This window comes from Coregonus lavaretus (assembly GCF_964263955.1).
Source record: "Coregonus lavaretus genome assembly, chromosome: 13".
Classification (NCBI taxonomy): domain Eukaryota; kingdom Metazoa; phylum Chordata; class Actinopteri; order Salmoniformes; family Salmonidae; genus Coregonus; species Coregonus lavaretus.
In genome coordinates this window covers 8,483,962-8,495,956 of record NC_140000.1, presented here as the reverse complement: position 1 = coordinate 8,495,956, position 11,995 = coordinate 8,483,962, and the positions used below count along the sequence as shown (strand labels likewise).

At 49.5% G+C, this 11,995-nt stretch overlaps 1 protein-coding gene across 1 annotated transcript; it reads left to right on the top strand.

The window, feature by feature from the left end:
- The first annotated feature begins 442 nt into the window (after positions 1 to 442).
- LOC311140262 (uncharacterized protein) lies at positions 443 to 7,733 on the top strand. Its single transcript, XM_084175233.1, has 5 exons — positions 443 to 656; positions 1,978 to 2,124; positions 2,549 to 2,789; positions 3,075 to 3,239; positions 4,158 to 7,733. Exons 1-5 carry the CDS (start codon positions 483 to 485, stop codon positions 7,274 to 7,276), a joined length of 3,846 nt encoding a protein of 1,281 aa, XP_084031359.1. The 5' UTR covers positions 443 to 482; the 3' UTR covers positions 7,277 to 7,733.
- Positions 7,734 to 11,995: the final 4,262 nt, after the last annotated feature.

Here is an 11,995-nt window from a genome sequence, read left to right as displayed (position 1 = left end):
CCAGCAATCACAAACACAATCACTCACACATACAGACACACACACACAATCACACACACAATCTCACACACACTCAGCCTGAGATAAATACTGTATACTGTAGGTCTCTAATATTCATCATGCTTCATTGCATGATTGGCTAACACACACTGGGTTTATAACATATTTTAGGGCCATTTTATGATGATTATGATTATTATTATTCTCTAGCTTTTTGCCTGTGAGTAGTCTGTTTTACACAGCAGGAAGTGGAAAAGCAATGAGCACTTTACAGTCCCAGTTATAGCCTAGGTTGTAGCTATTACCTCCCTCCCTCTCTTCCACCTTCCTCTTCCTCTCCCTCTTCCTCTTCTTCTCTGTCTCCCTCTGTAGAATGACATGTGGGCGGTCTCCAATGGCCTGTTTAACTCTCTCTCTCTATCTCTCTCACTGTCCAGAATGATACGTGGGGGATCCAATACTCATATGCCCTGTTCAAGGCGATGAGCCACATGTTGTGTATTGGCTACGGTGCCCAGGCTCCAGAGGGCATGACAGACGTGTGGCTCACCATGCTCAGTATGATCATTGGTGCCACCTGCTATGCCATGTTCATCGGCCATGCCACCGCTCTCATACAGTCCCTGGACTCCTCACGACGACAGTACCAGGAGAAAGTAAGAGATTAGGACCCTCTCTATCCCTCCCTCCATCTCTCTCTCCATTCCTCTATCCCTCCCTCCATCTCTCTCTCCATTCCTCTATCCCTCCCTCCATCTCTCTCTCCATTCCTCTATCCCTCCCGCCATCTCTCTCTCCATTCCTCTATCCCTCCCGCCATCTCTCTCTCCATTCCTCTATCCCTCCCTCCATCTATCTCTCCATTCCTCTATCCCTCCCGCCATCTCTCTCTCCATTCCTCTATCCCTCCCTCCATCTCTCTCTCCATTCCTCTATCCCTCCCTCCATCTCTCTCTCCATTCCTCTATCCCTCCCGCCATCTCTCTCTCCATTCCTCTATCCCTCCCGCCATCTCTCTCTCCATTCCTCTATCCCTCCCTCCATCTCTCTCTCCATTCCTCTATCCCTCCCTCCATCTCTCTCTCCATTCCTCTATCCCTCCCTCCATCTCTCTCTCCATTCCTCTATCTCTCCCTCCATTTCTCTCCATTCCTCTATCTCTCCCTCCATCTCTCTCTCCATTCCTCTATCCCTCCCTCCATCTCTCTCTCCATTCCTCTATCCCTCCCTCCATCTCTCTCTCCATTCCTCTATCCCTCCCTCCATCTCTCTCTCCATTCCTCTATCCCTCCCTCCATCTCTCTCTCCATTCCTCTATCCCTCCCTCCATCTCTCTCTCCATTCCTCTATCTCTCCCGCCATCTCTCTCTCCATTCCTCTATCCCTCCCTCCATCTCTCTCTCCATTCCTCTATCCCTCCCGCCATCTCTCTCTCCATTCCTCTATCCCTCCCTCCATCTCTCTCTCCATTCCTCTATCTCTCCCGCCATCTCTCTCTCCATTCCTCTATCCCTCCCTCCATCTATCTCTCTATTCCTCTATCCCTCCCGCCATCTCTCTCTCCATTCCTCTATCCCTCCCGCCATCTCTCTCTCCATTCCTCTATCCCTCCCTCCATCTCTCTCTCCATTCCTCTATCCCTCCCTCCATCTATCTCTCCATTCCTCTATCCCTCCCTCCATCTCTCTCTCTCCATTCCTCTATCCCTCCTGCCATCTCTCTCTCTCCATTCCTCTATCCCTCCCTCCATCTCTCTCTCTCCATTCCTCTATCCCTCCCTCCATCTCTCTCTCTCCATTCCTCTATCCCTCCCTCCATCTCTCTCTCCATTGCGTTATATTAACGTTGTATTAATGTTGTATTCACGTTATATTACCGTTGTATTACTGTTGTATTCACGTTGTATTAATATTGTATTGATGTTGTATTGACGTTGTATTACCGTTGTATTGACGTTGTATTGATGTTGTGTTCCAGTATAAGCAGGTGGAGCAGTACATGTCGTTCCATAAGCTCCCTGCAGATGTCCGTCAGAGGATTCATGAGTACTACGAGCATCGCTTCCAGGGCAAGATGTTTGACGAGGAGAACATACTGGGTGAACTCAGCGAACCGCTAAAGGAGGTAACACATGCACAATGCACGTGCACACACACACACGCACGAGACACGTACACACGCACGAGGCACGCATGCAGGCATACACGCACGAGGCACGCATGCAGGCATACACGCACGAGGCACGCATGCAGGCATACACGCACGAGGCACGCATGCAGGCATACACGCACGAGGCACGCATGCAGGCATACACGCACACACACAGTTACAAGTTACGAAAGCTAGCTGTAGCATAACAACAACTCAAACACATTTTACATTAAATAAAATTAAAACGTACTGATACAATTCAGTTCTTGTGCATTTTAACTCACTTCCCAACTCCTCTCCCTCCCCCTCTCTTTCTCCCCCTCTCTTTCTCCCTCTCTCTTTCTCCCCCTCTCTTTCTCCCTCTCTCTTTCTCCCCCTCTTTTTCTCCCTCTCTCAGGCGATAGTTAGCTTTAACTGCCGTAGCCTGGTGGCTCACATGCCGCTGTTTGCTAACGCGGACCCTAACTTTGTGACGGCGGTGCTGACCAAGCTTCGCTTCGAGGTGTTCCAGCCCAATGACTTCATCATCCGTGAGGGCACGATGGGACGCAAGATGTACTTCATCCAACACGGACGAGTCGGCATACTCACCCGCGGAAACAAGGAGACCAAACTCAGTGACGGGTCCTACTTTGGGGGTGAGGAGAGGAGGGAGAAGGGGGAGGGAGGGGTGAGGATAAGGACAGGGTGAGGAAAAAGAGAAGGGGAGAGGTGTGGTTGTGAGTTAGATTAATCACTTCTTCAATTTTACAATTTCTTCAACAAAATCTTATTTTTTCCACTCTCTCCCACCCCTCTTCCCTTCTCCCTCTTTATCCACACCTCCCCTTCCTCCTCTCTCTCTCCTAATCTCCCTCTCTCTCTCTCTCTCTCTCTCTCTCTCTCTCTCTCTCTCTCTCTCCCTCTCTCTCCCTCTCTCTCAGAGATCTGTCTGTTGACTCGGGGCCGGAGGACGGCGAGCGTCAGAGCGGATACGTACTGTCGTCTCTACTCCCTCAGCGTGGACAGCTTCAACGAGGTCCTGGAGGAACACCCCATGATGAGGCGGGCCTTCGAGACCGTTGCCGTCGACCGGTTGGACCGCATCGGTACTATGCCTCTGCCAATCGGTCCATTACTTGCAATGACTTGCAGTTTTCAATTCAGTTTCATTTCTATAGCGCTTTGTGCAAAGACCTTGCCAGTGAATAGCATTTTTCTAATCAATTCAGATTTTATTTCTAAAGCGCTTTGTAAAGTGACCTTACAGTTGCAGAAGCCCTTCAAGGCAGGTTAAGGGAGAGAGAAACTGAAAGAAAATCTCAGAGAGCTAATAGAACAGAGACCTACAGTGAGGGAAAAAAGTATTTGATCCCCTGCTGATTTTGTATGTTTGCCCACTGACAAAGACATGATCAGTCTATAATTTTAATGGTAGGTTTATTTGAACAGTGAGAGACAGAATAACAACAACAAAATCCAGAAAAAACGCATGTCAAAAATGTTCTAAATTGATTTGCATTTTAATGAGGGAAATAAGTATTTGACCCCTCTGCAAAACATGACTTAGTACTTGGTGGAAAAACCCTTGTTGGCAATCACAGAGGTCAGACGTTTCTTGTAGTTGGCCACCAGGTTTGCACACATCTCAGGAAGGATTCTGTCCCACTCCTTTTTGTTGTTATTCTGTCTCTCACTGTTCAAATAAACCTACCATTAAAATGATAGACTGATCATTTCTTTGTCAGTGGGCAAACGTACAAAATCAGCAGGGGATCAAATACTTTTTTCCCTCACTGTAAGAGCAGACACCTGGTTCTGTTTGTGATCTTTAATCAGCCACTCAGCCCTGTCAGCCTCATTACACCTGTGTTGTTTGATCGTCACTTTATTTTCTACAACTTTGTTCTTGCTCTTGTTTTCGGCCATTTGTGTCAGACAAGAACAGTAACCATCCCCTCTATCAGTTTGTTTCTGTTTTGATCGTTTCATTCTAGTCTCTTCTCTCTCTTTGTTCTCCTCTGCAGGTAGGAAGAACTCTATCCTGATGAGGAAGTCGTCCCAGGCGGGTTCCATGGCGGGGGGCAGCGGTTTAGGGCGTGGGGGTCGAGGAGGAGGGGGGGCGGGGCTAGCCATGGGGGGGCTGGGCTCCTGTGACAGCATGCTGGTTCAGCAGATCGTTAAACACGACAGCATGCCAGCCATGCAGGAGGCCATCGCTGCTGCCGCAGCTGGAAGGGGAGGGGCCACGGGAGGAAGTGGTACGGTCTCCCCTAGGCCCCACCCACTGATCTGGGCTCCACTGATCCACGCTCCGCTCCAGACAGCGGCCGCTACGACTAACGTGGCCATCGCCCTCATGCACCAGCAGCAGCAGCAACAGCAGCTACAACATCAACTACAGCAGCAACATGCGCTAGGGGGCGCTATATTCCTCCCCTCCATCTCTCCATCACCTTCCGTCTCCTTCCCTCTCTCCCCCCCGCGGCCCCCTGTCCTGCAGCCCCTGCGCCCCTCTGTGAGTTCCCTCATTGGGATGATGGGGGTAGGAGGGATGGGAGGGCTGTCCCCTAGAGGGGGGTTTCCTGCCTTCCCCTCCCCCTCGCCCTTCCCCATGGCCCCCCCGGGAGGTGTGATATCACCCCCTGTTGCTCAAACCCCACCCACACCGGCCTCCTCTGTCCCCACGTCGGTCCAATTAGGAAGGACCCTGCACTACAGTCTCCGCCTCCACCCGGAACACCCTTCAGTGATGAGTGGAACCCCAGGAATCCCCAAGGTAGGAGGGGCCACCACACCACATCTGTTCTACCACGTGAATCCAACTGCAGCCACCAGTGTCATGTCAGATACTTGCAGTTCCATGGCTGGCCAGCAGGGGGCCAAGGAGGCACTGTTGCGTCACGGAGGAGGCAGCAACCAGGGCCTGCCTGCACTGGGGAGGCTCACCCAGGAGGCCAGGCTCCGCTCCGCCTCGCAGCCCACCCTGCCTCATCGATCCTGGGCAAGCGTGCAGCCTCACCCCCCTCTCCAGCGGAAGGCCTCTGGAGGTAACCTGCTGCCAGCCTCGTTCCTGGCTGGGACGCAGCTAACCAGGGGTGGCAGTGTGGGGGTGTTGACTACTCCCCTACCAGTCCAAGTCCCAGCACAACGGTTACAGATGCCCCCCTTCAATGCACAGACACAAGCACAGACACGGGGCTCTATACAGACCCTCCCTGATCCTGTCTCTACACACTGCCCTGCACACACACACACAGCCACACACACACATCCGATCACTGTACCTGCAGCCACACCCACCTCAGCTTCTCCCCTGGCATCCTACTCTTCCTCCCCCAAACAAACCCCCCTCTCCTCTGCCACCCCCTCCCCTGCTCCCACTCCTTCCTCCCTCACCCCAGCCCTGCCACTGACCCCTCGCCCCAAACCCACCCCTACACCCCCATCTCGCTCCTCCTCTCCTCCCCCCTGCTCCATCCCTCCCTCTGCCGGAACTACTCCCCTCACCTCAACCGCTCGCTCCAAACCCATCCCTACACCTCCCCCTCGCTCTTCTTCCCCCTCTCCCTCCTCCACTCCCCCTCCCTCCTCTGTAACCACATCTTCCCCCCTCACCTCAACCCCTCGCTCTAAACCCATCCCTACACCTCCCCCTCGTTCTTCTTCACCCTCTCCTTCCTCCACTCCCCCTCCCTCCTCTGTCAGTGCCCCTTTCCCACTTCCACAAACCCATGGGCGCAAGTCCTCTCTCGCATCCCCCTCTCCCCCCTCCTCCTCCCTACCTTCCTCCCCCACTCTTCTCCAGAGCCCCCTAATCAAGCCCTCCCCTACACCCCCCTCCCCTTCCCCTCTATCTGGGCCCACCCCTACCCCCTCTAAAGCCCCTACCCAAACTCATACCCCTACCCCCTCTCAAACACCTTCTCAAACCCCTACTCCTACCCCTTCTCAAACCCCTACCCCTACCCAGACTCGTACCCCTACCCCCTCTCAAACACCTTCTCAAACCCCTACTACCCCTTCTAAAACTCCTACCCAGACTTGTACCCCTACCCCCTCTCAAACACCTTCTCAAACCCCTACCCCTACCCAGACTCGTACCCCTACCCCCTCTCAAACACCTTCTCAAACCCCTACCCCTTCTCAAACCCCTACCCCTAGTCAGACTTGTACCCCTACCCTCTTTCAAACACCTTCTCAAACCCCTACTACCCCTTCTAAAACTCCTACCCAGACATGTACCCCTACCCCCTCTCAAACACCTTCTCAAACCCCTACTCCTACCCCTTCTCAAATCCCTACCCAGACTCGTACCCCTACCCCTATCCTCTCTCAACCCTCCAATCGTCCCCCTACCCTTATTTCTAGTCCTGTTCCCACTCAGAGCCAAACCCTAACCGCAACCCCCACCCCAGCCACCACTCCCACCCTAGCCCCAACCTCAACCTTGATTCCCACTCCTTCTTCCAGTAAACCTCCCACCCCTATCTCTATCCCTTCATCTGCCCTTACGCAAAGCCAAACTCTAACCCCAACATCTACCAGTTCTAAAACTCCGGCCCCAACCTCAACTCCAACTCCTACCCCCAAACCTCCCCCTACCCATACTGCCAAACAGACCCCACATATAGCCCCTGTTCAAACCTCCACCCCTACCCCAACACCCACTTCTAAAGCTTCTCTTAGTCCTGCACCCATCGCCTCCGCTGCTCCAATTCAAGCCCCAAAAGGCTCAGCCCACACCCCAAAACAGACCCCAGCAGTCCAAACCCCAGTCCAAACCCCTGCCCCAAAACCCACTTCTACATTTTCTGTTACCCCCACAATCCCACTTGTTCCTATCCATACCTCAAAACAATCCTCCACCCCCAAACCTGCCTCAACCCATACCCCAAAACAGACCCAACCTTTAGGTCCTGTCCCTACACCTACATCTACCCCTTACACCACTCATGCTCCCACACTGGCCCCTTCCCAAGCTCCAAAGCTAACCACACCCGTAACACCTGTCCAAACCTCCACTACCACCCTCCCACCCACTCAGTTGGCCCCAGGCCCAGCCACCTCCCTCCCTCAGACATCCTGCCCCCCAGCCGCCTCTGCCCACTCCGCCTCCCCCAAGGGGGGCAAGAAGGACCCTTAGCTGTCTCAGACAGGGAAAGGCTAATAGGGACTGAGACAAAAACTGCCTGCCAACATGTGATGGTCCTGTAGGAAATGATCTGATTGGAGGATGGACTTTTCGGGCCAGATATAGTGTGTAGGTTGTGTCACAAAACACCCCATGCCCCATATAAAGTAGCACACTGTAGGGAATAAGTAAGGTACTGCGGATTTGAGTTCAACAAACTATCCTCCAAATGGTCCATGACTTGCGACTAGGTTTTAACTGTTGTTGCCAACATGGCATGCCAAAATTCGAGATTGAAACGGAGTTGGGCAGACTCTGTATGTCTATGGCTCTGGTGAGTAGGGCAGGCTAGAGTAGAATCACAGTTGATACAGTGGGGAGAACAAGTATTTGATACACTGCCGATTTTGCAGGTTTTCCTACTTACAAAGCATGTAGAGGTCTGTCATTTTTATCATAGGTATACTTCAACTGTGAGAGACGGAATGTAAAACAAAAATTCTGAAAATCACATTGTATGATTTTTAAGTAATTAATTTGCATTTTATTGCATTACATAAGTATTTGATCACCTACCAACCAGTAAGAATTCCGGCTCTCACAGACCTGTTAGTTTTTCTTTAAGAAGCCCTCCTGTTCTCCACTCATTACCTGTATTAACTGCACCTGTTTGAACTCGTTACCTGTATAAAAGACACCTGTCCACACACTCAATCAAACAGACTCCAACCTCTCCACAATGGCTAAGACCAGAGAGATCTGTAAGGACATCAGGGATAAAATTGTAGACCTGCACAAGGCTGGGATGGGCTACAGGACAATAGGCAAGCAGCTTGGTGAGAAGGCAACAACTGTTGGCGCAATTATTAGAAAACGGAAGAAGTTCAAGATGACGGTCAATCACCCTCGGTCTGGGGCTCCATGCAAGATCTCATCTCGTGGGGCATCAATGATCATGAGGAAGGTGAGGGATCAGCCCAGAACTACACGGCAGGACCTGGTCAATGACCTGAAGAGAGCTGGGACCACAGTCTCAAAGAAAACCATTAGTAACACACTACGCCGTCATGGATTAAAATCCTGCAGCGCACGCAAGGTCCCCCTGCTCAAGCCAGCGCATGTCCAGGCCCGTCTGAAGTTTGCCAATGACCATCTGGATGATCCAGAGGAGGAATGGGAGAAGTTAATGTGGTCTGATGAGACAAAAATATAGCTTTTTGGTCTAAACTCCACTCGCCGTGTTTGGAGGAAGAAGAAGGATGAGTACAACCCCAAGAACACCATCCCAACCGTGAAGCATGGAGGTGGAAACATCATTCTTTGGGGATGCTTTTCTGCAAAGGGGACAGGACGACTGCACCGTATTGAGGGGAGGATGGATGGGGCCATGTATTGCGAGATCTTGGCCAACAACCTCCTTCCCTCAGTAAGAGCATTGAAGATGGGTCGTGGCTGGGTCTTCCAGCATGACAATGACCCGAAACACACAGCCAGGGCAACTAAGGAGTGGCTCCGTAAGAAGCATCTCAAGGTCCTGGAGTGGCCTAGCAAGTCTCCAGACCTGAACCCAATAGAAAATCTTTGGAGGGAGCTGAAAGTCCGTATTGCCCAGCGACAGCCCCGAAACCTGAAGGATCTGGAGAAGGTCTGTATGGAGGAGTGGGCCAAAATCCCTGCTGCAGTGTGTGCAAACCTGGTCAAGACCTACAGGAAACGTATGATCTCTGTAATTGCAAACAAAGGTTTCTGTACCAAATATTAAGTTCTGCTTTTCTGATGTATCAAATACTTATGTCATGCAATAAAATGCAAATTAATTACTTAAAAATCATACAATGTGATTTTCTGGATTTTTGTTTTAGATTCCGTCTCTCACAGTTGAAGTGTACCTATGATAAAAATGACAGACCTCTACATGCTTTGTAAGTAGGAAAACCTGCAAAATCGGCAGTGTATCAAATACTTGTTCTCCCCACTGTATATAAAGTCAAAACATGTACATACATATCTGTGTCAGTGATGGTTGGAGCAAGCAAGAGAGATGAAGTGGAAAGGTAATGGCAGCACACAGTGGGAGGGACGATACAGCTGTCAGACAAGATGAGGATGATGAAGACAAAGATAGCAATGGGGCTTCTAATAATTGCGCCAACAGTTGTTGCCTTCTCACCAAGCTGCTTGCCTATTGTCCTGTAGCCCATCCCAGCCTTGTGCAGGTCTACAATTTTATCCCTGGAGGAGGGTTAGGTGGCCAATTCTAAGGCGACCAATAAGATGGGCATTTCCTGATTTCCAGCCCCACCTCCCTTTTGCCTGTCGCTTTTCACCAACGTGTAATATTTTGTCATTATATGATTAATCCATAATGTGAGATTACTAATCACTGTAAAATTGATCATCATATTGATCAGTAACTATAGGAGCGATTAATCAACTTGTAGTTATGTTGTCCAAGGTGTGTGGTGGTTAGCTTCGGACCAATATGTTCACACAACTTCTGTAACGGAATTGTGTTTTTTGGTGCAACACTTAATACTGCTCCTTCGTAAACTGTGGATGTGGATTTATTTGTTCCGCATAGCTCCCTGTAAATGCATGCCTCTCTCTCTATTCCCTCCTGTTCCCTCGTTCCTCACCTCCTCTGGCTCCTGTCTGCTTTCATCCTGTCTTTCATCTCTGTCTGTCTGATCCTCCTTTCATCTTTCACTGAGCTTTTGTAGTTAACTACTGTTCCAGAGACATTCACAGATGTTCTCTACCTCTCTCCATCTCACTTTTTCTGTCTCTCCATCTCTCGCTTCCTCTCTCTATCTACTGTCTCTCCATCTCTCACTTTCTCTCTCTATCTACTGTCTCTCCATCTCTCACTTTCTCTCTCTATCTACTGTCTCTCCATCTCTCGCTTCCTCTCTCTATCTACTGTCTCTCCATCTCTCGCTTTCTCTCTCTATCTACTGTCTCTCCATCTCTCACTTTCTCTCTCTATCTACTGTCTCTCCATCTCTCACTTTCTCTCTCTATCTACTGTCTCTCCATCTCTCGCTTCCTCTCTCTATCTACTGTCTCTCCATCTCTCGCTTCCTCTCTCTATCTACTGTCTCTCCATCTCTCGCTTCCTCTCTCTATCTACTGTCTCTCCATCTCTCGCTTTCTCTCTCTATCTACTGTCTCTCCATCTCTCGCTTCCTCTCTCTATCTACTTGTCTCTCATCTCTCGCTTTCTCTCTCTATCTACTGTCTCTCCATCTCTCGCTTCCTCTCTCTATCTACTGTCTCTCCATCTCTCGCTTCCTCTCTCTATCTACTGTCTCTCCATCTCTCGCTTCCTCTCTCTATCTACTGTCTCTCCATCTCTCACTTTCTCTCTCTATCTACTGTCTCCATCGCTCTCTCTTTCTTAATCATTTTGTCACCTGCCTTTCATAATGTACTCTCAACCCATCTCTCTCTCTCTCTCTCTCTCTCTCTCTCTCTATCATTCCCTCCCTCCATACCTCCTTCCCTCCCCCCCTCCTTTCTTCCCTCTCTTGTCCTGGTGTCATGTCCAGTGCTGTTGATGTTTTTCTGTGGGTAGCAACATTCCTCTTTTAACCCTTGATACCATGTTGCCTAGATTATATTTAAGGACCAAATGTAATTTTTTTTATTTGTGATCACAGCTTTAGCTTTTGAGTAAAATCAATTAAATGATAGTTGTTGATGATGATGATTATTAGGATGATAAGGAGGACCATGATTATGGTGATGGTAAGAATGCTCATGATGATAGCTAGAATAAAGCACATTTAAGAAAGTCAGTTTGTCTTTGGTGTCATTGACGAGAGAGAGAGAGAGAGAGAGAGAGAGAGAGAGAGAGAGAGAGAGAGAGAGAGAGAGAGAGAGAGAGAGAGAGAGAGAGAGAGAGAGAGAGAGAGAGAGAGAGAGAGAGAGAGAGAGAGAGAGAGAGAGAGAGAGAGAGAGAGAGAGAGAGAGAGAGAGAGAGAGAGAGAGAGAGAGAGAGAGAGAGAGAGAGAGACAGTGTGTGTGTGTGTATATATGTGTGTCTGTGTGTGCGTGCGTGTGTCCTGCCCGGTAATCCTGAACACCTCCAGAGGTGAAGCAGACTCGTATCCAAGATGATGCCTGTGGATGAAACACTGGGATCACTGTTGCTCTCGACTCTAACTAAATCAATATCCTCCTGCACTGGGAAGGATTATACCATATCTAATACACAGCCTGACCCTCCTGACTTATGTCTCTCTCTCTTTCTCGCTCTCTCTCTCTCTCTCTCTCTCTCTCTCACTCCATCTAATCTGTGTTCAAAGGGGTTCAAAAGTCTCATCTCCACACTATGTTATGTTTGGTGGTGATTGTATTGTTTTTCACCTTTGGTGGATTGTGAGGCATTAGAGTGTTGGATTTACACTCAAGAGTGATTTGCATTACGGCCTGAAATTAAATATTGTACTGAAGGGAACAATCATGATCTTTGGAGGGATGCATGATTGTTAGAGGGATGTATAGAGACTTATTGTGTACATTCTACTCTATTCTAAAGGGACTCAGAGGCTGTTCTCAGACGCTTACTTAGCAGACACCAAATACTATACTATACAAACAAGTTTGTTCATACCTTTGGATTTAAATCTAGAGATTAAAGAACTATATACTTTAAACCTATAACAAGAGACTGTATAGCTATACTCTTGTGAGAGATGTAGGCCTACCCTTCAGACACATTTAAGCAGT

Excerpts from the sequence above, each read along its gene's own strand:
- LOC311140262 (XM_084175233.1), top strand. The coding sequence starts at position 483 with ATGAGCCACATGTTGTGTATTGGCTACGGTGCCCAGGCTCCAGAGGGC. Across the intron at positions 2,790-3,074 it reads TGACGGGTCCTACTTTGGGG|AGATCTGTCTGTTGACTCGG; the intron begins GTGAGGAGAGGA and ends CCTCTCTCTCAG. Across the intron at positions 3,240-4,157 it reads CGACCGGTTGGACCGCATCG|GTAGGAAGAACTCTATCCTG; the intron begins GTACTATGCCTC and ends TCTCCTCTGCAG.